This window comes from Podarcis tiliguerta (genome assembly GCF_965153285.1).
Source record: "Podarcis tiliguerta genome assembly, chromosome: 9".
NCBI classification, from domain to species: domain Eukaryota; kingdom Metazoa; phylum Chordata; class Lepidosauria; order Squamata; family Lacertidae; genus Podarcis; species Podarcis tiliguerta.
In genome coordinates this window covers 72481295-72508461 of record NC_139542.1, presented here as the reverse complement: position 1 = coordinate 72508461, position 27167 = coordinate 72481295, and the positions used below count along the sequence as shown (strand labels likewise).

Below are 27167 nucleotides of genomic sequence, written 5' to 3'. Positions count from 1 at the left end.
TGTATTTGAACATGCATGGGACAGGCTCAAGACTAGTTATCTAAGCCCGCCCTTCCTTCTTCCTTGCAAAATGGCATTTCTTAGATGAGATGTCATGGTGGTGTAGCAGGAGGTGAGAGGCCCATGAGGAGCTGGGGAATCTTTAAGGGCTAGGAAAACTGTGGTGTAGTGGTTAAGAGCAGTAGACTCGTAATCTGGTGAACCAGGTTCGATTCCCCGCTCCTCCACATGCAGCTGCTGGGTGACCTTGGGCTAGTCACTCTTCTCTGAAGTCTCTCAGCCCCACTCACCTCACAGAGTGTTTGTTGTGGGGGAGGAAGGGAAAGGAGATTGTTAGCCGCTTTGAGACTCCTTCGGGTAGTGATAAAGTGGGTTATCAAATCCAAACTCTTCTTCTTCCCCCAAAATGGGAGGACAGCTTCACCCCCATATATATCTGTTATTGATAATATTTATAACTACCACAATATTTGTGCTATTTTATGATAAAATAAATCATTTGCATTCAGAAATTATGACCACAGCCAATGCAGTTTCTTTCTTTCATTTTCCAAATCTCTAGTCATCTGCACATTGCAGCCTACTCGGGTGCCTGTGTTTCTTGAAAACTGCATGACTTTCCTCAGCTCGGCTTAGAGGAGACTGCCTCCTTTGTTCCTGACAGCTGTCTATCATTGCTTTAAAGTCTTTTTATTTTTGAAGAAATCAGTGTCATTGTTTTTTAGGGCAAAAATAAGGACTTTCCTTAAAATCAGCAACTGTACATATCTCAGGCCCTCAACAGTCATCCTTCCGGGCTTCCTTTCAAATAAACCTTAGAGGAAGACATCATGAAGCAACTGCTTCTGTGGAGCTTTTTCAGTTCAAAGGCAGCTGGGGAGGCTGGGGAGCAGTGGGAAAATGTTTAATGGGATTGCGGGGTGAGAGGTATACCACTCGTAGCTACCACACAGTGTTACATTAAATGAAGAGCTCTGAGAAAGAGGCAGAAGAGTGGAATCTTTCACAAGGAAGGAAAGTTTTGAGAAATGGAAGGACAAGTTTCAGTACAGCTTTAATTTTTGAACCTTTTTTGTCAGTCTTTGTACAAGGTTTTTCATTCTTGATAGATTTTTTATAAAATGGCTACTTGTTTAATTACTTTTTATCTCACTGTTTTATCTGTCTTTAAAAAAATGTTGTGTTGTGTTGTAAATTTGTGTTTGGATTTAGGTTTTATTGTCTTTAGCTGCCCTGGATCTCAAACACACACACACACACACACACACACACACACACACACCAAGGAGTGTGAGATACAAGTTTGTGAATTAAATGACATTGTGTAGATACATATCTGAGGGGCAGAAGATCAAATTCAAATTTTATTAAACGGTCACAGACCAGATTAACTCGTACAGCTAGTCAGCGAAACATAGCACCAGAGAAAACAAAGGACAATTTCAATACAGATTAGGCCATAACAGCAATTTAAAATTAGGCAGCATGAGTAGAATTAGGTATTTGCCTGCATATTGACTTTGGAAAGCTTTTGTTTCCTGCGCCTAATAGCGGCTACGCAGAATCTGGCAACATTGATCGTAATTTCAGAACCTTATCTTCTACCAAGGCTCTCATACGTTGGAGTTCTGATTCATTTTTAAGCTTTTGTAGAACTGGGGCAATAAAGGTCAGGCGTAGATCCTCGTAGTAACTACAGTGCAGCAATACATGCAGACTTGTTTCCACTTCCGATGAGCCACATGGACAAACACGTGACTCATATGGTTTGCCCTCGTATCTGCCTAGCAGCAGGGCAGAGGGCAGAACGTTAAATCTGGCCAGGGTAAAGGAGTGTCTGTACTTAGGTATTTGTAAATCAGCCAAATAATTTGCGGGTGAGAACCCTCTCCCAAAGAGCAGAAGATCAGATGAGGAGTAATAGGAAAAATCTGTCATAATAATAAGTTCTGCGTGAAACGAAAAAGCGACTGATGCTAGAAATAGCAAAACTTTTCTTTTCTTAGATATTTGGCACTTTTTATTATCAGTTTGGTCACTTCAAAATTATCAGAAGTAACTAATCCAAAGATAGGTCCAGTTTTTATTGACGCTCTCTGCTGAAGGGGGGAAATCTTTTTTTAACACACACAGAAAATCAGAAAGAAAAAGAAGAAGAAAACAAGCCCAAATGCAGATGATGAGGCAGAAGCAGAAGAAGCATCCGAGTGTGTGGAAGGGGAACGTATGAAACCTGTTCCTCCGCCGCCCATAGTTGACAGGTTGGAGGTGGAACAGGAGGTTCGAGAGAAAGCTGCTAAGATTAGAAGGAAACCAGGAGAATCCATTCTAATTCCTGAGTTGAGCTTGACGGGGAGCGTCACTCCAAACGAGCTTTGTCCTAGGTGAGCTTATACATGAACATTTTTATGAAGGTGAGGTGGAAATGTCTGTTCAGTTATTTAGCTCATGGTTCATACATCCCTACTTTAAAATGTTAATTTGCAACTCATTGAAATCTTAAGTTACCCTTGCTCTACAAGAAGTCATTGAATGATGTGGTGCAGTGTTCTTCCGCCCCGAGGACCGCATCAGATGGAGATAGATAGCAGGTGCAGATAGCAGGTGCAAAGAGCTGAATCTGGATCAAGATTCTAGTGTTCAAGTGTGTGTGCAGGGGGGCTTTAACATTTTGCCCTCCTTTGGTCCCATTCAAGATTGGGCCTCCTACCCCTGGAATCTGCACTACCGAAAGAGATCCATTTGTTTTTAATATGAAGGCTTATAGCCGACTAAGTCCTACCCGTAGAAATTAAGGGGTGAAAGTTGGTCATGTTCATTGATTTCAGAAGGTCTGATCTGAGTAGAACTAGCATTGGATGCAACCCATCCTTCTTTGGGCAATGCAAATTGCAAAGCAAGGGGCCCCATTCTGGATCAGGACCACAGCAGGGAGGCAAAGGGTTAAAGCTGACCCGCACCTATACATGGTCATCCAGTGGTCAGATAATCACTGATGGAGAAGGTGGGAAGGCACCATCCTGTTAACCTACAGTGTGTGGAGGCAATACTTGTTGGGAGCTCTGTCATACTCTATAAATAACAAGTTCTGCATGTTTGAAGTAATAAAAGTCCTGTCAAGCACCCCAAAAGTGAAAGACAACTTTCTGGTGAATAAGCACATTTTAAGGTGATCTTTTAAAACTTGTTTCCAGGGCAGAAGTTTCAAGACGCGAAGATGTAAAGAAACGTTCTCTGTTCCTAAAAGTCCTTTTCAATTCAAAAGAGGTGTCAAGAACAGTGTCCCGGCAGATGAGCTCAGACTTTAGAGTTCATTTTGGGCAAATATTCAATTTGCAAATATTCAACTGGCCAGAGAGTTTGAAGCTGCAGGTATGTTGCATATTGGTTTTTTAAAAATATATATCTATTACTATACATAGACATACATACTGAGGTCCTGTGCATTATTTATTTTATATTCCTACAAAGTAAAAAACAGAAACTTCATAATATTGGTTCACAGAGTAATAATATTGGTTCATAATATGGTTCACAGAGTAATTTAAACAAAACCTTATTGAAATATTCAATAAACCAATTAAAGGTAATAAACAACATAAGCAGTGCAATAAAGCAATTAAAATAGCCCTTAGAACTGCAAAGTAAAAATTTCAGTTCCAGTTTTATGAAGAGTTGTAATGAGGACCCGGCTATGCACAGCTCCATCTCAAAGGAATAGTCACTTGGGCCCAGGGTGGTTGGTTTTTTGTCTTTGTTTTGGTTTTTCCCAAGGAGTTGTCTGGACTGTACCACTTCAGAGAACACGTGGCGGACTTGAAGGACTGACTATTCCTCACAAAAAGTCCATTTACATAGTGAGTTAAGACATCAGAGAAAAGATTTTTTCCCCTGCATTGCAGGGAGTTGGACTAGATGACCCTCAGGGTCCCTTTCATCGCTGCAATTCTACAGTTCTGTTATTTTAGCCTAGCACCTGCACCTTCTGGCAGTTCCCTCGCTGCGAGAAGTGAGGCTACTACAGGGAACCAGGCAGAGGGTCTTCTCAGCAATGGCGCCTGCCCTGTGGAACGCCCTCCCATCAGGTGTCAAGGAAATAAACCACTATCTGACTTTTAAAAGACATCTGACGGCAACCTTGTATCGGGAAATGTTTAATGTTTTACCATTTTTTATGTGCTATAAGCCGCCCAGTATGGCTGGGGTTTAAACAGTAAAATCATTTTCACTTCAGGGTATCTGAAGAAGTGTGCATACACACGAAAGCTTATACCAAGAACAAACTTAGTTGGTCTCTAAGGTGCTACTGGACAAATTTTTAATATATTTTGACTGTGTCAGACCAACACGGCTACCTACCTGAATCTAGTAAAATCATTATTATTATTTGGCTTAGCGTGTTATCAAAAACTGGTCTCATGGTTAACATCTCTCCAGACAAACCACAGGCCGCAGCCAGGGTTTCTCCTCTGGTTTACAGCTTGCGGTTCATCTAGGGTAGCTCAGCCATGAGCCTGGGTTTGGGTGACACCCTAAGCCAAACCCCAGCTGAGCTCCACATGCTGTAGCATTGGAAAAAACCAAGTGCCCCAGTGCCCACCATCTCTTTCCTGGAAGGCCTCGTGTTTTCTCATTTGTGGTAAGCCAGAGCATGACTGTGATTATATGCAAATGAGGGCATAGTGTCTGGAAATGAAAATGGTGTTCTGCTCTTGGCCACACAGCTCTACGAAACGGTTGGGCTCGGCAGTGCTAACCTGTTGGTGGAAGTCTTCATACCAGTCCCTGAGACGACGGTTCTTACTGGGAGAGCTCCTGTGGAAGAGATGGAATTCAGCAGTGACCAGCGTGTGCAACTGGACCATGAAGGCGTGGGAAGTGGTACAGAGTTGTCTTTTCAGTCCAAAGATTTAGAAGTTGTTCACATGCTTGTTGCAGACCCTGTGTTGGGACATCGTGGGTTGTTTGCTGCACCTAGGTTCAAATCCCCAAAGGTCTCTGGATGCCTAGGAGTTAATCTTGATCTTTCAGCCTGAAAGGCCTAGGAGGGAATCATATTTATATAGCAACCTGAGCTCCTCGTATGATGATAAATATAGTTAAAGAAAAGGCATTTATTACCTTATTTCTTTTTATTGCTCCCCGCCCCCCGGAACCCTGGATAGTAAGTGTGTGTTCTTGTTCCCCCACCACCACCCATTTTATTTTCACAAACAAGTTCTGCGATGCAGATTTGGCTAAGGGAGGGTGACGTGCCCAAGGCTACCCAGTGAGCATTATAGTTGAATGGGAGATGAGGATTGAAATCCAAGTCTGCCTGGTCCACATCCAACACACTGTTCGCTATACTGACACTCTAATTGAGTCGAATACTTCTTTATTGGGCTGTAAAAGTCTTATTTTACGATTGTTGGTACAAGCCAGCCAAGAGCTGCATGTGTTCTATATTACACTCATGATTAATTATTTTGATTTTTCTGCAGGATTAAAATGTAGGTTTCTTTTGATAAATACTCCCTAGTTTTCTTTTTCCTGTTTCTTTTATGATTATAAGCATTTACAAGGAACCTTCACTTTTTTATTCATTCATTCATTCATTTATTTATTTCTTATTTACTTACTCAATAGATATTTTGACTAGCTATATTTCCTAGAGTTTGAGTTTCTAATCTGTTCAGGATGTCCTGAAATTTTGGAGAGCTCATAAGATCAGCCTATATGACCCATTTGGGGAATTTTCATGTCTAAATTTGACATGGTATCTAATGCCATTCTATAGGGCAAGAGTGGAGAGGGGTGGTGGGCTAAATCTTTATGACACTCCCCACTCTAGCCTTGGTGGCCTCTGTGACATATAGGTGGGGTAGCCCAACTATTGTTGTGACCCTGATGTCTAGTGATCCATTCACTCAGGAAGTGTGATCTGGGCCACTGACTATCTAGCATGTTCCTGGCATGTAACAGTTAACAAACTGGTTTGACGAAATCACCATTTGGTGAGTTTGGACAAAGCAACAAAGCATCAAATTTGCTGCTAACCAAGAATGGAAATGTTAAATCTTCTTCCTATTCTTGTGAAAAGGGTGTGGAGTTTGAGATTTCTGGCCACTCATGCATGTAACAACAAGCCACATTTTTGTTTGCTACATCTGATCACGCTAATGTGTTTGGTCTCTCATTGCAGGTGTACCATTTTCATTTGAAGCCGATGGCAGTAATAAAATTATTTTAATGACCTCAGGCAAAGTGTCCTGCAGTGTTTCCTGGGCAGTTGGAGAAAACGGGATACCCTTAATTCCACCAGCATCACAGAAGAATGCTGGAATCTCAAGGTAAATGAACTTCAGCAAGCATTTCAGAAACATTTTTAGTATATGCAGTTAGATAAATCATTCTATGTCTCCCTTATGTTAATAATATAAGAGTTTTGCTGAAATTACAAAAAGTTTGGTACCTTTTTGCGTTTTGTGGAGAACAACACAAAACCGTATTATTTTTCTTTACCTCAGATGAAGGGTGTTATATAAATATAATTAATAATAATAATAATTAACCCAATTAGGGAGTAGGGGCTTATGCTGCCTCTTTTTTCACTGCCCCCCAAGATTTGTAGGTTGAACTTGTGTAGTGGACAGTCCCTGCAGTTGCCTCGTCTCTCTGTAAACTTAAAACTTGCCCTTTATTTATGCCCCAGTGCGCAGGGACTCCTTAGGAGACAAATCAATACAGAAAAACTTCTGGGAGTTCTAGGACATTTTAGTTGCTGCTGTTGTTCTTGTTTAAGTTAAGCAATTAGGAATACTGAGAAGTGAGTTTCAAAGAAGGCAAATGAACTAAGTTTCCAAAGTAATAATAATAATAATAATAATAAATTTTATTTATATCCCGCCCTCCCCAGCCAGAGCCAGGCTCAGGGCGGCTAACAACACTAAAATAGTGCAACATTATAAAAACATTATAAAAATTAATTAAAATCAAAATTGATGGCAACCATAAACTAAAGTTTTGTAAAGATTGCCGATGGAGGGAGTCAGGCTGTGCCCTGGCCAAAGGCCTGGTGGAACAGCTCTGTCTTGCAGGCCCTGCGGAAAGATGTCAGGTCCCGCAGGGCCCTAGTCTCTTGTGACAGAGCGTTCCACCAGGTTGGAGCCGCAGCTGAAAAAGCCCTGGCTCTAGTTGAGGCCAGCCTAACCTCTATATGGCCTGGGACCTTCAAGATGTTTTTATTTGAAGACTGTAAGTTCCTCTGTGGGGCATACCAGGAGAGGCAGTCCCATAGGTACGAGGGTCCTAGGCCGTACAGAAACCCATACCTATTAGAACCATGGATTGTAGGACAAGTGTCACTAATCTGGTCCCAGAAAGAATAGGCAAATTTCTTTTAACTTTGTGTTTGTTTGTTTTAAAAAATATTACTAAACGTTGTCATTTCAGTGCTTTAAAGAATATTGATGCCATTGCATCAATCGGCACATCGGGGTTGACTGACATGAAGAAACTTGCCAAGTGGGTAGCAGAGGCAAAGCTCGATCCAAACGACCCAAGCAATGCTGCTCTGATGCAACTCATAAAGGTAAGAATGGCTCCGTGAAACATGGTGCTGAAACCTGCAATCCCAGCTCCCTCTGCCTCCAGAGTTTCATAGAGAATTTCCTGCCCAGTGCTGAGAGAACTATGCCGTATTTCTGCATATGGTTGAATAGTCACAGATTGCCACGTTGTGTTCTTGGTCTGCAACTAATTTTTGCAGAGGGGGTGGGCCAGAATGTCGCTCCCCTATGTCCTCAATATCTCTCTTCCATCTGGGTTGGCAAGGAGGTAGAAGCTGGGCCGCATCCAGGAGGAACCGTGTGCTGATTCCCAGTGCAGGGGGTGGGTTAGAAGCCACCTAAATTTGCAACACCTTTCCATAAACTTAACATTTATTGTTTAGGTTGCTACAAGCGGCGATGCTTCCGTTCCTGATTTCTTCAGGCTGGAGCAGCTGCAGCAAGAATTTAATTTTGTTTCTGATGAGGAGTTTGACAGATCTAAAAGATTCCGGCTTCTCCAGCTCAGAAATAGCGAAGTGGCTGAGTTTCGAAGTTATAAGTGCGTCCCATTGTTGGAAAGAGAAATCAGCGAAAGAATCTTCCAGGTCAGACGTCACCTAAAATGGTTGGGATTAAGTTCATCAACTTTTGGATGAAGTATCCTCCTGTTAAATAGAGTCACTGCTGCAGTCTGTAAAAAACCCAGTGAACCTCATTTTAGAGTGTTCAGAGCAGTTCTTCCCAAACCTTGTTAAGACCTATAAAAAGCAGCATTTAGTATAGTGGTTTGCACAACCCAGTAAGGAAGATAACAACACAGTAAAATTCAAAACAATTAACAATTAATTGCACATTTATCAATTGCACATTTTCAGAATCCAGTCAAAATTATTATATTAAATTAGATACAGTGGTGCCCCGCAAGACGAATGCCTCGCAAGACGGAAAACCCGCTAGACGAAAGGGTTTTCCGTTTTTCTATGCGCTTCGCAGGACAAATTTCCCTATGGGCTTGCTTCGCAAGACGAAAATGTCTTGTGAGTCTTGAGATTTTTTCCCGCTCCCCACCCCCTTTTTCTAAGCCGCTAAACCGCTGATAGCCTTTTAGCAGCTAATCCTCTAATCCCTTAAGACTTTAATAGCGCTAATAGCGCTAAGCCGCTAATAGGGTTGCTTCACAAGACGAAAAAACCGTTGGCGAAGAGACTCACGGAACAAATTAATTTCGTCTTGCGAGGCACCACTGTAATTCCACTGGCGGCAGGACCACCCACTTTGGGAACCGCTGGTTTACAGGATGGTGGTAGTATAATACATTTGAAGCAGAAAAGTCCAGGACTACATTTTTTTAAAAAAAAAATCTATTTACTTGGATCGCTAAAATTCTAGTTTCTTACCCATCTTTATCACTTGATCACCCTTTCATTAGTTTGCCTGCATTTCTTGGAGGGTGTTTAGGGCTCCCTGCCCCTCCCCAAAAAGTGGGATTTTCTGTTTATACCTCAGGGTCCCTTTTAAATCCCTTTGAAGCCCCTTCTCTGCCTGACAGCACCAGAAGTGATATAGAACATTTAAAGAGCTCGTGGTTGTTGGCATTTTCGTTTTAGGAGTACGAGAAAAGATTGCGTGAGAGGGATGTCGTTGATACGAAAGACCATCTGGATGCACACAGAGCATTAGTTGCAAAGTACCTCCAAAAGGTAGGAGGCAAAATAGAGTCTTTCTTTTTATTATGCACAATTGTTTATTTTGGCAAGAACTGCTGGAGTGTGTGTATTGAAGTCATCAGCAGCCACCCTCTATGGCTTCTGCACTCTGGTTCCTTCGATGCAAAGGGCCAAATTAGATGTTAATCAGGAGGCATGTGAATACCTTGAAGGCACTTGCATACGCCCCCTCAGCTGTGACATCTCCAGTTTGGTTCAGCAAGTTCCTTTTGGGTATCCTGACATTGTGGAACATTGCAAAGCTGCCAATCCAAAAAGAATGAATTAAGAGATAACACCTGCGCGTCCAATGAGCTGTAGAAATCAAATGCTGAATACAGAGACAGTTATTAGTTTCACGGTTATTAGTTTCTGCTTTGTGGTCTTGTTCCTTCAAATACAATACAATGGTAGCTTGGGTTAAGTACTTAATTCGTTCTGGAGGTCTGTACTTAACCTGAAACTGTTCTTAACCTGAAGCACCACTTTAGCTAATGGGGCCTCCCGCTGCCGCCGTGCCACTGGAGCACGATTTCTGTTCTCATCCTGAAGCAAAGTTCTTAACCCGAGGTACTATTTCTGGGTTAGCAGAGTCTGTAACCTGAAGCGTGTGTAACCTGAAGCGTATATAAGTATATAACCTGAGGTACCACTTTAATCTCCCAATGGTATGTGTTTTTAGTTCTTTGGGGTGTTTTGCCCCATGAAAATGTTTACTGGGGGCTGTAATCAGGAGCAGAAGTAATAGCCAAGGCCTTCAAAGCAGCTTAATTTCTTCCACCTGAATGGCTAAACTTATCTGGCTGTTGCTGATTATGCTTGATGGCGGGGGGCTGTTAGGCGGCTCCTGTTCAGTTATCTTGTTTGTAGGCACGTACAGTGGTACCTTGGGTTACATACGCTTCAGGTTACATTTGCTTCAGGTTACAGACTCTACTAACCCAGAAATAGTGCTTCAGGTTAAGAACTTTGCTTCAGGATGAGAACAAAAATCGTGCAGCGGCAGCACAGCGGCAGCAGGATGCCCCATTAGCTTCAGGTTAAGAACAGTTTCAGGTTAAGTACGGACCTCCGGATCGAATTAAGTACTTAACCCGAGTTACCACTGTACTCTGCTTTTAAATACGATTGTGTACTGTCCTGCGTGTCCTGTGGGTTGTTAGGCAGCCTAAGAGTATTTATATAGATAAATAAACCCCCTAATTGGGTGTTTTCAAACAGTGCTTAGGTTGGGTGGGGAGCAATCTTATGGGAAGATCTGCCAGGTTGAGTGGTTTAGGACGCATTGTATCTCCAGCTCAGCCAAGCTTAGCTGGCGTTTAGTCCTCAGCCCGGTCTTATACCTCAGTGTAATGTGCTCATCCTGGCTGAGCTATGGCCAGTATAAGTCCCCCCAAAGGGGGCATTCTGGGGATGTGGTGGTAGTGGGACCAAAGAGATGAGACTTAGGCTGGATCCTAAGTCTCTTCAGCTTGGTCATATGACCTGGCAACCTAGCATAAGATACTATTTTAAAGACCAATTTCCCCATCTTTCATTGCTTAGGCAGAGCAGGCTCAGTACTGAGCAGAGCTTTCCTCTAGTGTAGCTTTAAAGGTAAAGGACCCCTGACTGTTAAGTCCAGTCGCGAACGACTCTGAGGTTGCGGTGCTCATCTCTCTTTACTGGCCGAGGGAGCTGGCATTTGTACGCGGACAGTTTTTCCGGGTCGTGTGGCCAGCATGACTAAGCCGCTTCTGGGAAAACCAGAACAGCGCACGGTAACGCCATTTACCTTCCCTCTGGAGCAGTACCTATTTATCTACTTGCACTTTGACGTGCTTTTGAACATCTAGGTTGGTAGGAGCTCACCCCATCGTGGGGATTTGAACTGCCAACCTTCCAAACGGCAAGCCCTAGGCTCAGTGGTTAGACCACAGCGCCACCCGCATCCCTTCACCATCTTAAATTACACCAACCTGCCTTACGCTCGCTTCTTCTGCATAGGAATCCATCCTTTGTCATGGACAATGGCTAGTACAATAAAGTTATTTGATTTGGATTGGATTGCATCCTTGGTTTCAACTTAGCCTAACGATTTCTGAGGAAAAAGTAGTGAATAAAATGCATAAAAGTGTGTTTACAAAGTGAAAATAGGTGACACTACACAGCCCACTAAGAAGTCAGCTCTTAGCATATGCTTTGAGATTGTGAAATAATTGGTTATGTAAGTACAGGCTGTAATCTTGTTGAGAAGTAAATGAAGATCCCTAGAAATGCTACTCCAATGTCTTTTAAGTGATTTCACATTCAAAGTAAGTTTTGCTTTCTTTTCAGGTTAGGGAATCGGTCATTAACCGATTTCTGATTGCAAGGCATCATTTTCTCCTTTCCGACCTGGTCAATGAAGATGAGATCCCTACTCTTGGGTAAGGAAGAGAATGGAAAGTTAGATCAGAACCATAATAATGAGCTTCAAGTCAAACACATTTCTGTCTTATTAAGTTGTATTTTTGCCAAGCTCTCTTTTCACCTGCAATTCCTTTTCGTCGTTTTAAAGTGGAAGATTTCTGCAAGGTGTCACAAACATCTCTGCAAGCAAATGATATCTGACTTTAACACAAATGTGTATGCTTTTGAAATAACATAGGGGCCAAATGCAGCCCTCAAGGCTTCTCTGCCTGGCCCTCAGGACTGCCCTCATCCCACACCCCTCCCTGCCCCCTGGCTGAGATGGGGCCTTGAGCTGTGAGAATGCCCTCCTGCTTGCAGGAACCTGTGAGCTTAGCCTTTGTGTGGCTGGAATGTCACCTGCTTACAAAGCTACAGTAATTGCTCCAGCCACCTTTTTTTCAGCCACCACTAGCCTGCAGCCAGTGCTCTGTGACTTTGGCCTAGGATTGAGTTGTCCTTAAGAATCTCAGCGCAAGAAAAGGGAGTGGGGAGGATCATGTGTTTTGCAATCAGGAATGACCTCAGCCAGACTTTGGCTGAAATACAGTGTTTTATAGTATTATGTCGCTGCCTTGAGCAAGTGAGGAGCTTACTAAGACTTGCATAGTTTTATTTATACGTTTAACTGGTCATCCATGCATGCTTAGGTAATTATCATTCCATACATGCAGATGTGACAGAAAACACCTGTCAGGTTGTATTTCATGCTACAGAAAAAGGCAACATTAGGCACACATGATTGATAGCTCCATTCCCCTCCCCCCTTCCCCCAAGTGGCTTGTGAGGAGAGCAGCTGAGATTTCACACACACACTTTCATTAACATGGGAATTTGACTATGATTCTTATTTGTTATTTCTGGGAAGTTTTCAGATAACTCGTCTGTTGTATGCATGCATTTGTTTTTGCTTGGGATTCTCTAGAGTTTGTAACATGCAAATCCACATAACTGTGTTTTATTCTTGGTTTTTCTTTTTGTCCTGCTTTGCCTTCTGTTAAGTTCTGATGGCCCAGGGTATGTCATTATGCATCTGTTGATTTCTGCTTCTCTGTTGGTGGTTGCTTTTGCTATGATACATGCATCCAAACAGGCATGTTTTGTAGAGTACTATCATTGCTTATATGCCATATGTATCATACAGTGTAAGCTCTTATTTATACCTTCCCATATCTATTTCCTGTCTGTTTTTCCTTTACTTTTTATGTCAAATAACATTGATAATTACCTTTTTAATACAAAGTATTTTATCATTTATTATAATAACAGAAAAAGTTACATGTGCAAATCTATTTACCTCTGCTTTTTATAATTAGCATTTTGGGACTCAGCCTGTTTAAATTGGCGGAGACAAAAAGACCCTTAAAACCAAGACGAAAAGAGAGGAAAAAAGTAACTGTGCAAAATCTCTCAGATGGTGACATAAAACTCTTGGTGAACATCATTAGAGCTTATGAGATTCCCATTAGAAAGCCTGTTGGGAGGTATGGAACTTTCTTTCCATTTTTCTTCACACACAAATTGTCTTTCCTGAGAAACATGTATGGCTTTTTTCTTTGCTGTCTTTAGAAGGCTGATCAAGGTCTTCATTTTCTGAGGATCCTTTGAGTAGATCACTTAGTAGATTGATTTTGCTGCTGGTTTTTTTGCACTGATTTATTTGTCTTTGTTTATCTTAAGTGTTTTCAGCACTATCTTTTGTATACTGTTTTGATGTTTTTATCAAAAAGGTATAAATTATTTATCCATCTCTATCTTAATGTAAATAAAGTACAAATCCCTTGGGGCTTCTATCTCTAAACTCTAAGCCACACCAACCTCATAACATGTGAATATAAAAATGGAACAGTTTCTTGTATTCTGAGCTTCTTGGTAGGGTCCAAACAATTCTGACCCCCTCCAAAAAAAAAAAAAAAATCCAAGTCATTTTGTTTCTGGCTATTTGCTCAAACTGGTTCTTCTTGATGGTCCAAAAATGCAGTAGCCCTAGGACTGCAGAAGCAAAGGGAAGGCACACGTTGGCATCTGCCACTAGCCAAAGCACCAAGGGGCACTAGGCGACTGCAGCCCCTGCCTGCTAGGAAGAGTCAGTGTGCAGCAGCTCTGAAAAAGGCAAATGACACACTAGGGTGGTCAGTAGGACAAGGATTGAAAAGAAAACTGAGGACATAACACCACTATACAAACCAATGGTGCAATCACACCTGAAATAATGTGTACCTTTCTGGTCAACTCACCTCAAAAAGATATTGTGGATGCATCAGTATCATATTGGAGCATCCAGCCTATTTTGGACTGAATACAACTTAAATTCCATGTTTTCTAAAATTATTTCCTTTCACAGAGTGTATATTTTGGGTGCATGTATCACAGGTTCTTTTCCTGGCAGAGATTTGAGTGTGCTACACCTTTCTCAGTCCCCCATTTCCATATGCTCTGTGCTCACTTACCCTCTCTGAAAGATAGAGATGGGCATGGAAGAGACTTGATCTGAATTATGGCTATTCCTTCAAATAAGATCAAGAACCTTAGTCTTTAGTGCTGCAAAGTCTCATTTATGAGAGGTGCATTTGCAACAAACTAGCTCCTGTTGTTCGGTCCCTGCTCCTGCCAACCTAGCAGTTCGAAAGCACGTCAAAGTGCAAGTAGATAAATAGGTAGCGCTCCAGTGGGAAGGTAAACGGCGTTTCCGTGCGCTGCTCTGGTGCGCCAGAAGCGGCTTAGTCATGCTGGCCAAATGACCCGGAAGCTGTACGCCGGCTCCCTCGGCCAATAAAGCGAGATGCGCGCTGCAACCCCAGAGCCAGCCACGACTGGACCTAATGGTCAGGGGTCCCTTTACCTTTACCCTTTATATAAACAGTGTAGCTAAATAAAATTAAATAAAAGCAGATAATGATCACTTAGCCTGGAATAACTGGCATGATGGATCCAGATAAGATAATGATTAGGACAGATGTTCCTTTTGCTCAGGGTCCCCTTGGCACACACTGTGGAGCTCTCAGTACATTGTTGAGTCTCCATGTCTAATGGCCTTTTCCCAGTCCACACTTTGGCTTTCGACTTCTATCCACACTGACATCCTTTGTCCAGAACTGGCAGATCCAGACCATTGGCAACCAGGGTCCTCCTATGGAGCGGCAGATGGAGTACCTGTCTCTTAGAGCTGGTGGGGAATGCTCATCCTTTGGTTTCTGTAGCTTCCATCCTGATTTTAGTGTGGTTGCACCATAAGGTGAGATTTGTGATCTGCCCATTTTGGTTAGAGTCTACTCACGCTTCTGAAACACTCTTGACAACTCCTGTATTGCTTACCTTGGCAATGTTATTATAGGAAGAGCATAATTCAATAGCATACATTTCCTTATATTGTTTGAATAGTAAGAAAAAGTGAAGACATCACAAGCTATATAACATGCTAATTTTAATACTTACATATTATTGTTAGCAAGCCTAACAATACATTTACCGTATTATATTTATATAAAAGTGTATTGCAACTTCAGGCAGCCTAATTTTGATTGGAATTATATTACATCTGTAAGTAATGTTTTTAAAAAATCCCAGGGAAAAACATTGCAGCAGAAAAACATCTGCCCTGCAAAGCTTTCTTACAAAGGTAGTGAATTATATATATATATATATATTATTTTTTTGCAGAATTATATTTTGTTCAGTTTTCAGTGTACCTGTATTTTTTCATGGTCTTCTTGGAAATTCACTGTGATTTAAAAAATGTCTTCCTCTCTAGCAAGCTTCAGCAGCCATCTAAATCATCATGGTCCTTCAATGAGATGTTTGCTGCTTCTGCGCCCCCACAGAGCCCAACCCACAGCATAGACTGGGCCTTTAATCAGGTAACACCAAGCACCAGCCAGACGCAAGTTTGGAAACTGCTATATCACATCTGACTTTCAGTATAGAAAAAACCCCAAAACATTTATTTTAGAAATATATTTCATGAGTTTGCAGCTATTTTTTAAAAAAAATCATAGGAAAATGGGGTTTGTTGTCTTGTCTCCTGTTTCCTTACAACTCCTCAAGGTAATTCAGTTTGGTTCCATATCTTCTTATACTAATCTGAAAGTAATGGAATATTTATCCTTTTCTGGAAAACATAATTCATACACTTTAGCAATAATCAGATGATTGGTAACCATGTTGGAAAGTTAATACTTGCCATTAAATAATTTGCAAGCATCCTTCTGCACACTTTGGAAAAACATGAGTGCTTTGTCTGTTTCATTGTAGGTCTTAGTCCGACCTTTTGTAGAAGTTTCTTTTCAGCGAACGGTTTGCCGAACAACCACTGCTGAAGGACCAAACCCAAACTGGAATGAGGAGCTTGAACTTCCATTTAGGTGTGAATGCATCTTCTGAAATGTTTAATTCTCTGCCTCGTGGTATGACAAATGATAGCCTTGCGTGAATGTTTAAGTACTCCTCGCTCTCTCCATATAACCTAAATAGCTAGCTTTTGACGTCTGAATTCAGGAACACTGTTGAGGCGGCAGGGTAAGGCCTCAAGCCTTTTTCTGATATTGGTGTCACCAGTGTATGGTGGTGCTAGAGTCCGGCTTTCTCGCTGCTGCCACCACCATGAGGTCTCTGTTTGCACTTTCTTTGCTTTCTCTTATTAAAACAGATGGCTTCCATTGGCTTGTCAGAGAGAAAGAAAAGATGTGTAGCTGAGATGGGCAGTCAATAGAATTGCCGCTTCCCCAGGCTCTGCTAAGCCCACTTTCAAGAGAAATGCGGTGGGTGGGCTCTACTCCATCTCATAAGCATTTCCGATAGCAATTCTACGAACTGCTTTCCATAGAAGTTAGTGAGATGCGCTGATGTACCTGAAGGAAGAGCTCTGGCAAAATGGAGTTTGCGCACCACTGCTCCTTCTTGGTCTGCAACCTAGCACTGATTATCAATGTGCTCAGTATTTGAGCAACATGAAACATTCCTTGATATGTACTGAGTTGAATAGGCTCCAAAATGCAGTAGTCTGATTGGTCCTAGAACAATAGGATCCAGAATGCAGCAGTATGATTGGTCCGCAGGAGCCACCCAATCCAACTCCAGGTGGAACTGAATCCGCAACCTGATTGGCCTACAGGAGAATCCTGGAATTAGCCAATCACATGGGGCCCATTGCGTAAATAATGTATATAAAGCAGACATTTCGGGGAAACTTCCATTCCTCATTACTATGAGCTGAATAAAGAGCATGAAATCCACACTCGACTCCCAAGTATATTTCACTCCTGAACACAGGAGAACTTTTTCACTGGCTAAGTTAAATGCTTTTTTGTCATCAGCATTTATGGAAAGTTAATCAGGCTACCTGAGCACCTGACAGATTGTCCTTATTAAAGCAGCTTGGTGGAAACGTTAGTTCAGGTGATTCTCGGCTGCAATTTTTGGCGGGGCATGAGTACCTGTTTCATCTCAGCTTGGGAAGATTCACTTGGAGTTTAATTTTATGTCTCAATTTTAATGACAGATTCCAACTAAGATCTCAGAAAGATTATTTCTATAGCCATGAAAATCAGGTCACCTTTGTTAAAGGGAAGATGAGTTCTGAGTAGATTATCTGTATTTTTAACTAGTTGGATTTTGTTATACTTTTGTTTGAAAACCCACTTTTTGTTTGCGTTTATACCGTATTTTTCGCTCTATAGGACGCACTTTTCCCCCTCCAAAAATTAAGGGGAAATGTTTGTGCGTCCTAGGGAGTGAATGCAGGCTCCTTGGCTTCAGCAAAAGCAATGTGAAGCCTCCAAAGCGCAGAGGGAGCACTCCCTCTGCGCTCTGGAGGCTACGTGTTGCTTTCACTGAAGCCTGGAGAGCGAGAGGGGTCAGTGTGCACCGACCCCTCTCGCTCTCCAGGCTTCAGGGATAGCCGCCTGAAGCCTTTGGAGTGCAGCGCGAGGTCCCACTGCGCTCCAAAGGCTTCGGGTGCCTACCCCTGAAGCCTTTGGAGCACAGTGGGACCTCGCGCTGCGCTCCAAAGGCTTCGGGGTTAGCTGCGCAAAGCCTCCGCAGGGCAGTAGGATGCCTACATCCCGCTGCCCTCCGGAGGCTTCATGGGCTGTCCCAGAAGCCTCTGCAGGACATGGGGATGAAGGCTCCCCGTGCCCTGCGGAGGCTTCGCACAAAGCTAGAACAGCTAGAGGGAGCGCTGCGCAGTGCTCCCTCTTGCTATTCTGGCTTTTGGATGGCCCCGCAAAGCCTCCACAGGGCCTGGGGATGAAGGCTCCTCATGCCCTGTGGAGGCTTCGCGCAAAGCTAGACCACCTATCCCAGCGGCTATCGCAGAAGCCAGAACAGCAAGAGGCTATCTCAGAAACCAGATCCCTCTTGCGGTTCTGGCTTCTGGGATTCAGAATTTTTTTTTTCTTGTTTCCTCTCCCCCCCCCCCCCAAACTAGATGCGTCCTATCGTCTGGTGCATCCTATAGAGCGAAAAATGTGGTATATATATTTTCCTTTCTTTGTTCTGGTTGCCTTTATACTCATACACTCTATCTGATGTTTATGGTCTATATACCAAATAAATAAAGTGAACAGAAGGAAAGAGTGGGGGAGCAGGGAGGAGTGAGAGGGAAGAGGCACATAAACTGGAACTATATCTGTATGATTGCAAATTGTACAGAGTTTTTATTTCAGACATTTCTCTCATTTTTTTATAATGTTCCAGAGCCCCAAATGGCGACTACAGCACCTCCAGCTTGCAGTCAGTGAAGGATGATATCTTCATTAACATTTTTGATGAAGTATTGTACGATGTCCTAGAGGTAAAAAACAACAACAAAATCTCCAGAATTATGTTGACTGTGTGTGCATAATAAGGAGGTCAAGGTATAAAGAGCCTGGCATGTTTGCCCGAATGGAGTCCAGTGATGAAAAGCCTCTGGAATCCGCCCAGGATTCATCAGCTGGCTCCTTGTGGCCAGCCCAGATCAGCTTTTGTGGGCTGAACTGTCAAGCACTGGTCTCTGGCAGAGATGGGGCAAGAGATCAGGGCTGAGCCAAAATAGAGAACGCAGCGTCTGTCACGCAGAAGCCAACAAATGTTGGGCGGTCTTGGTAGCCAAGCATTAGTCTCTCTTTTTTTAAAAAAAATAATTTTTATTGATTTACAACACAAATATACAATTTTATCCAATCTTTGACAAACAAATTCTCTCTTTTTTTGGACTTCCCTCAGCTTCTCTGTCAATCATCCATCTTTGCCTCTTGGTTACGCATTCCTTTCTTAGCATTGTCATTAATCTTCCCTCCCACTACTCTTATTTCTTTTTAACAATACATCTCAGCTTTCACAGTGCTTCTTGAAATCCCACTAACGTTGTTTGAACATCACATGTGTTTTTCAGATATTCTACAAATTTCCCCCAGTCTTCGATGGATTTTTGGTCCTTAAGATATCTTATTTTCCCAGTTAATTTGTCCAATTCTGCATAGTCTGTTAGTTTCAGTCTCCAGTCTTCGATCGTCGGCATTTCCTCTTGTTTCCATTTCTGGGCCAGTAGAATCCTTGCCACTGTAACTGCATATTGGAAAAGTTTACAGTCTTCTTATCTCGTTTCCTGTAATCCCTAAAAGAAAAGCCTCTGGTTTCTTTACAAATGTGTATTTTAGCATCTTTTTCAGCTCATTATATATCATCTCCCAGAAACTTTTCACTTTCTTACAGTCCCACCACATATGATAAAACGTTCCTTCCTTTTCTTTACATTTCCAACACTTGTTACACGTCTTAAACATTTTTGCTAGTTTTACTGGTGTTATATACCATCTATAAAACATTTTCATCACATTTTCCTTTAACGCCATGCATGCAGAATTTTTTTTTAAAAAAAGCCAAGCATTAGTCTCTCAGTCTGGTTCAGTCGCACTGTTGCAGTTTGACACAATTTGCACGCACTTCTCACTGCAGACAGTATCTGATGAAGTGACATAACACTTGCATTATGCAGGCTGATGGACCACTGCTTTTGACAGATCCCACCCCCACCCTTTAGACCCAGATACATAGGTTTCAGTATAAACGCAAATATTTTCTGGCGTAAACCTAAAGGTGCCTATTTTAATTTTCTATAAGACATTTTGCTATTAAAAAATGAAGGCAGGCAGCTTGCAAAGGAGCAGGCCTTTGCTGCCTTAACGACAAGGTTTCTTTTGTGTGTGGCATGATTATTATCCAGAGCAAACTTACCTGGAAGGTTTGCTCAGTGATTCTGACTTCTGGACGCTGCCTAAGTTCAATGTCTAAACCACACTGGGCTTCTGCAAAAGGCATTGCAACGTTTTAGCTTTTAGTTATAAATGCAAAGGATCTCCCAAGAGGTGTTACCATTTAAACGGCTAGTGTGAAGTACAAAGAAATGCTCTGCTCTTGTCTGGTCTTTCGTATGTGTGTGGTTTGGTGCTATAAGGGTAGGAATATTTTCTACCCAAGAACGCTTTTGCATCATGATGCAGTGCAGTTTGTGGAAGTCTTCTGCTTCAGGGAACGCAATGAGGAGCCAGGGCTCTGCTTAATTCATCCCCACACCCACACCCAAAATATCCTCCTCACTTTAATGGGGAGAATAATGCAATAATGCCGAGTAAAGGTAAAGGGACCCCTGACCATTAGGTCCAGTTGTGGACAACTCTGGGGTTGCGCGCTCATCTCGCTTTATTGGCCAAGGGAGCCAATGTGGCCAGCATGACTAAGCCGCTTCTGGCGAACCAGAGCAGCGCACAGAAATGCTGTTTACCTTTCCACCGGAGCGGTACCTATTTATCTACTTGCACTTTGACGTGCTTTTGAACTTCTAGGTGGGCAGGAGCAGGGACTGAGCAATGGGAGCTCACCCCGTTGCAGGGATTCGAACCGCCAACGTTCCGATCGGCAAGCCCAGGCTCAGTGGTTTTTAGACCACAGCGCCACCTGCATCCCTAATAATGCAGAGTAGCTGTGTTGAAAAAGGAGAGGCATAGAAAGTAGTCACTTCATTTCTGGAAGAATTTGTCAAGAGTTTTGTGACTTTTCTTAGGATGATCGTGAAAGAGAATCCGGCGGAGTTCATACGCGTGTCGAGAAGCACTGGCTTGGTTCTGTTCGGATTCCATTTACAACCGTATATTTTCAAGCAAGGGTAAGTAAACATGAACAGGCAGAGGAGCATTGACGTTTTTCGAGCCTTAAGCAGTGAATAAAAAAAATATCAAAATAAGTCATCCTTTTTATTATTAATAAGATAATATTGTTGCCATTCGTGGCTGCTTATGCTCAACTGCATATTGTTACATGGCGTTTTTGTTTTTTGTTTGTAGATAGATGGTACATTTAAAGTAGATATTCCTCCAGTTCTTCTTGGATACAGTAAGGGAAAAAATCTTGGAATTGAAAGAGCCTATGATTCCATTCGAAATCTGAGTGAAGGATCATATCTATCACTGTTTATTACTATTGAACCCCAGCTCATTCCTGGAGAATCAGTTCGCGAAAAGGTAAATCACATTTTACTTCTGGGCATGTTTTTAAAATCTACAGCATAGTTCACTTACCCCTTAACTGCTGAGCTTGACCAAAGATAGTGGAGCCAATAGTCATATAAATGACCTGTGAGTTCCTGCTGGAGTGACTTATTTTCTGAGCCAATGTGTATACACTTATTTTAATAGACTGTAAGCGTGTGCGAGGGCAAGTGGCAGTAAAAAAGAAGGAAATACATCACTTCTAGAACTAGACTGAGTGGAAGCCTGATTAGCAATACAGTGGTACCTCAGGTTACATACACTTCAGGTTACAGACGCCGCTAACCCAGAAATAATGCTTCAGGTTAAGAACTTTGCTTCAGGATGAGAACAGAAATCGTGCTCTGGCAGCGCGGCAGCAGCAGGAGGCCCCATTAGCTAAAGTGGTGCTTCAGGTTAAGAACAGTTTCAGGTTAAGAACAGACCTCCGGAATGCATTAAGTACTTAACCCAAGGTACTACTGTAAATAAGGTGATTTGATTGACCAAATGCATTAATTAACTGTGGCAGTGCTATTGTTTGAAATAAGTACAGTGGTGCCCCGCAAGACGAATGCCTCGCAAGGCGGAAAACCCGCTAGACGAAAGGGTTTTCCGTTTTTCGATGCGCTTCGCAGGACGAATTTCCCTATGGGCTTGCTTCGCAAGACGAAAATGTCTTGCGAGTCTTGAGATTTTTTTCCGCTCCCCACCCCCTTTTTCTAAGCCGCTAAACCGCTAATAGCCTTTTAGCAGCTAATCCGCTAATCCCTTAAGCCTTTAATAGCCACTAATCCGCTAAGACGCTAATAGGGTTGCTTCGCAAGACGAAAAAACCGCTAGACGAAGAGACTCGCAGAACGAATTAATTTCGTCTTGCGAGGCACCACTGTAATTGCAATTGTCACAAGTCTGGCACTGCTGTTCCTTAAGGCTCTCAGGTGTGCTGTAAGGCGGGACATGGTGGATTCCTACTTCCTGTCTTTACAGAGGTCCCAGAGAGAGTAGCTGACTGCAAGGAATCGAGCAAGCCAAGCATAGGAGATGAGCTCAGCTTAGCTCTCCTCTCGACATCTATGGCAGTTTGTTAGCATGCGTGCATAACATATATATATATAACATATATATGCGTGCTTACATATATATGTGGCCCTTTACAAAGTAACGTAAGCAACAAAAGAAGCTCTTTAGATTTCACTGACCTCATTTGTTCTCTTTCAGAATCAATGTTAGCTAGTTTCCTTCAAGACAGAATCCAGACTCTTAAGAGTTAGAAAGGAAAGGATGTACCATAGACCCTGGAGTTGCAGCAAAAAGCTATACTACCAACCTTTTTAAAATTAGTAGCTAGAACCAAAATTTCAGTCTGTTGGAAGACAGTCACTATCAAAATGCTAGCTAGACAGTGCTATTAAACATAGTAAGTAACTCAGAGTGAACAAGTCAGGTAAGAAATTTCACAGATCAGCTATTTATTGTGCCTTAAGTTGCTAAGATGAGAATAGAATGTATTTTGCAGGGGGCGGTGGGTGTTAACTTCTTTTTTGCATCAGTTCTTTTAATGTGATTATTCTCTTTTTAAATCTTCTATCTGATAGAACCTCATAGTTCCCTGAAATTTCCAGAAGGTCTCTTCCCTCTAGTTTATGCAAGCACAATCCATGCTATGTGTCATAGCATGGAGACCACGCAGAATACCTAAACCTCCCCCCACCCCTATTATTACTTCTAAAGGTAAAGGTACCCCTGCCTGTACGGGCCAGTCTTGACAGACTCTAGGGTTGTGCGGCCATCTCACTCAAGAGGCCGGGGGCCAGTGCTGTCCGGAGACACTTCCGGGTCACGTGGCCAGCGTGACAAAGCCGCATCTGGCGAGCCAGCGCAGCACACGGAAACACCATTTACCTTCCCGCCAGTAAGCGGTCCCTATTTATCTACTTGCACCCGGGAGTGCTTTCGAACTGCTAGGTTGGCAGGCGCTGGGACCGAGCAACGGGAGCGCACCCCGCTGCGGGGATTCGAACCGCTGACCATGCGATCGGCAAGCCCGAGGCGCTGAGGCTTTTACCCACAGCGCCACCAGCGTCCCTATTATTACTTCTAAGCTTTCCACTAATACAAAACAATTGGATGTGTGCCTGTATTTTCTCAGCTGCTTAACCTTGATAGTCTTTCATGTTGCATTTTTTTACATTGTTCACACCTTTATCTCTTTTCTTGCTTACCTTCCTGAATCTATGTAGATGAATGAAATGCTTAAGAAGGTACAAAATGTTCATACTTCTTATTTTACAGTGGTGGTGATCTCTTAGAATTCTTTCATGTGTCCATAGCCAAACAATTTTTTGTTAATGTAGTATTTTGTCTATAAGGTGCGAATTAATATAGTGCAAATTCCTATGTGTTTAATTGTACTAAAAAATGATGGGTGGCAGTTTTACTCAGAGTAAACCTACTGAAATTAATTGACATGACTAAGTTAGGTCCATTCATTTCAATGGGTTTACTCTGAGCAACGGTTGTTGACAAATAATCTGTAAGAAACTGTTTTTAAACCAAAGGTGCAAACATTTCTGCAAAGTTTAGAGCCAGCTAAAAGAAAGATGGGAGTGATGAAATTCTGAGTGCTCCAGCCACCATGTTGCGGTGAAAGTCAGTGATAGAAAGGTCTCTGGAGAATTCATGCTTTGTGCATCCCATAGATTCATTTTTTGCTGTTTGGAAAATTTGAAAAGTGTAAATTGGTATTTATTTTAATGGGAATCTAGAAAAGCATCAGTACCTTTTTAGATGTCTGGCCAGATAAATATTATATGATGATAGTTAAATATACATTTCCTTCCTTTTTCTGTACAAAGATGTATGGAATATGCCCATTCTTTATCTAGAATTACAGCACCCACTCCCTATCAGCTGTTCTACCTGTTTATTACTGACCACCTAACACCAGAACAAATTAGATATTACAGTGTTTTCATTGTGACTGGTAATACTTCCTGGTATAATATGGAATTCTGAGAGACATGAAAGTTGCACGCAAAAACCTTGAAGGCTGCATCTAGACAGCATATCAAAATCACAGTGTGTTATCATCTTCTTGTACTTGAATGGAGGGCATAGTTGTCCTATTCATGAAGCAGGGACGCAGTGGTGGGAGGGAGAATTCATAAGCAAAATCACATGCACTTAACTTGTTTCCTCCCCAAGTTTGACACCCAGGAAGATGAACAACTTCTCCAAGCAGCTGAGAGGTACCAAGCTGACTGTGCGCTCAAGTTTCCAGGTCGCCAGTGCCTGACGACTGTAATTGACATCAATGGGAAAACAGTCTTCATTACTCGATACATCAAACCTCTGAACCCACCAGATGAGCTCCTACGGGTTCATGCCGACAATCCCCAAGAAACGTCAGTAAGTGTTTCTCATGCGATAGAGGAATATGTTTTCAGTGATGGGTCAGAAAACAGGCTAGGAATCCTCACACAATCCAGTAAGTGTGTGTACTGTATATGTCTAAGAGTTTGGTGGTTGCCATGATGCAGTCAGTTAGGCTCTGGGTTTCACTGGCAGCTACAGCACCAGACTGATGGAGTGTTCTCTGCTTGTTTATGTGTAGGAGTTGGTGGCCCGCTATGTTGCCTTGATTCCTTTCTTACCTGACAGTGTATCATTTGCTGGAATCTGTGACTTGTGGAGTACATCAGATGTAAGTTAAAGGCTTAGATTTTATTTTATTTATTTATTTTATCTACTTACCATATTTTTCGCCCTATAGGACACACTTTTCCCTCTCCAAAAATGAAGGGGAAATCTGGGTGCGTCCTATGGGGCGAATGCAGGTTTTCGCTGAAGCTTGGAGAGCGAGAGGGGTCAGTGTGCACCGACCCCTCTCGCTCTCCAGGCTTCAGGAAGACATCCGCAGCCTAGGCAGCCCTGTGGGAGGTCCCGCAGGGATGTCTAGGCTGCGGATAGCAGCCTGCATCCCGGAGTGTCGGGCGCCCTGAAAGCAGAGCGCCCGGCGCTTCAGGAACACATCCGCAGCCTAGGCAGCCCTGAGGGAGTTCCCGCAGGGCTCCCCAGGCTGCGGATAGCAGCCTGCCGCCCGGCACGCAGGGCACCCTGGAGCAGAGCGCCCCGCGTGCCAGACAGACATCCGCAGCGTGGGAAGCCCTCCAGGAGTTCCCCGCAGGGCTCCCCACGCTGCGGATAGCAGCCTGTCGCCCGGCGGGCGGGGTGCCCTGAAGCAGAGCGCCGCGCGCCGGGCAGACATCGGCCAGCCCCACAAGCTCGGGAGACAGCAGGGAGGCGCAGCGCCGCCATCCCACTGTTCCTCGACCTGGTTCAGTTTCCCCGGCCTGCTTTTGGGGGGGAAATAAAGGGAACATTTTTTCCTTTATTTCCCCCCCAAAAAGCCTAGGCGCGTCCTATGGGACGGAGCGTCCTATGGGACGAAAAATACGCTACTTATTTACAAAGTAATAATCATAAATAAATAAGAATGAAAATGTGCGAATTTATTGAATTGGCCAAATAGACGGCGGCAATCAGACTACAAACTAATCAAAATTTAAGGAAAGAATGGGTATGTGTTGATGAATATATGCTAAAACGATGTTCCAAAAGTGATGTACTGATATGTTTGGACTGAGATCCACAAAGTTAAAAGGAAACAGAGACAAGATTTTACGGTTAATAGCAATAATATACCGTTCAAACACAATTTAAAAGATACCGTAACAAAGCTCATAGTGCTAAACATGGGTGGAGGGAAGTCACAGAGGGTGATAAATAAGTAAAAGTATTTGGAGATATGTATGTTGAATGTTTTGTTAGAATGTTAAAAGAAGGTTGATCTATTTTTGTTCACATCATTGTAATACTGTGATATGGTAAGAACTAAATGGGGAAAAATGGGAAAAAAGAATGAAAATGTGTACTCCACCACCAAGACCATTCCATTGTAACTATCCAACCTCCCAAAATTTCAACACCCCTTGCAATGGTTTGACCCTTTTCCGTTGTAACAGTACAAATTCTACAATCACCCTCCATATCTCCTCAAAATCTTTTATCCTGCATATTCCCTGTCTTACCTTAACATGAATAGCTATATCCCACACCTCTTTATACGATTCTTCCATTTTATATTCTGCTTGCCCTTTCCGCTTCCTAGCTATAATAACTCGTGCAGCCGTCAATAAATTTGTGAGCAATTCCTTCATAGCCTGTGAACCTCCCACCCCATCGTAAATTGATAATAATGCTACCTCTGGACTTTTGGTAAGCTTTAACCCAGTGATTTCTGATATCTCCTTAAAAACCCTTTGCCAAAAAATTGTACATATGTACACCCCCACCACATGTGTAGAGTTCTTCTAATGTCAGCTATCATCTATGGATTAATTCATCAGCTGTTGTAGTAGAGTCTCAGAACAGAATCAATAAAGTTACAAGAATTTAAATTTTGGGGAGGAAAAATTTATAATTGATTTTTAAATTCTGTGGGGTTGACCTTTTTGAGTTCATTGTGATTTTCTTTTACTACAGAACTATCCTTCGGCTACTATGTGTGCCTAGAATGCACAGTTCAAGGTCCAGATTAGATAGAATGAAGAGCTAATTGCTGAGGCAATGAATCCTCTTTAAAAGGTTCTGGGTTTCTTTATGCCAGAAATGCTCTTAGGTCAGAACCAGAATCTAATGCCTTATAAATAGATCCCAAATCCTGTCATTATGGTGAAGTTCCATATCAGAACTGCAGGCTGAGGTTCTTTCCACAGACATCTGAGAGACTTTATCTAGTCTGTTTTTACAGTCCACCTCCACAGAACTTTGAATTGTAGGAGACAGGAACATTGCATGCACTTCATTAACCTCAAAAGCTGCTTGTCTGCTTTTGTTTCTAGTTGTTTGGTTCATTTACGAACTAGAAAAATGATGTGTATCTTTTTAATAAGAAAATGTTTTTCTTCATCTATATATTTACTTTTCATAGT

General features: G+C 42.5%; 1 protein-coding gene across 2 annotated transcripts in view; it reads left to right on the top strand.

Moving 5' to 3' along the window:
* Window positions 1-27167, top strand: part of CC2D2A (coiled-coil and C2 domain containing 2A) — a 55748-nt gene that overhangs the window by 20983 nt on the left and 7598 nt on the right. Inside the window, exons 14-30 of one of the 2 annotated variants that reach the window (XM_083398936.1) lie at window positions 2134-2384; window positions 3195-3372; window positions 4725-4881; window positions 6185-6332; window positions 7435-7573; window positions 7934-8137; window positions 9140-9232; window positions 11555-11646; window positions 12985-13152; window positions 15420-15525; window positions 15920-16029; window positions 18362-18458; window positions 20709-20810; window positions 20989-21165; window positions 23415-23435; window positions 24379-24582; window positions 24788-24877. In XM_083398936.1, coding sequence (XP_083255062.1) covers window positions 2134-2384; window positions 3195-3372; window positions 4725-4881; window positions 6185-6332; window positions 7435-7573; window positions 7934-8137; window positions 9140-9232; window positions 11555-11646; window positions 12985-13152; window positions 15420-15525; window positions 15920-16029; window positions 18362-18458; window positions 20709-20810; window positions 20989-21165; window positions 23415-23435; window positions 24379-24582; window positions 24788-24877 — 2337 coding nt within the window. The remainder of the gene's footprint in view (window positions 1-2133; window positions 2385-3194; window positions 3373-4724; window positions 4882-6184; window positions 6333-7434; window positions 7574-7933; window positions 8138-9139; window positions 9233-11554; window positions 11647-12984; window positions 13153-15419; window positions 15526-15919; window positions 16030-18361; window positions 18459-20708; window positions 20811-20988; window positions 21166-23414; window positions 23436-24378; window positions 24583-24787; window positions 24878-27167) is intronic. The other variant, XM_083398937.1, reaches the window with a different exon arrangement.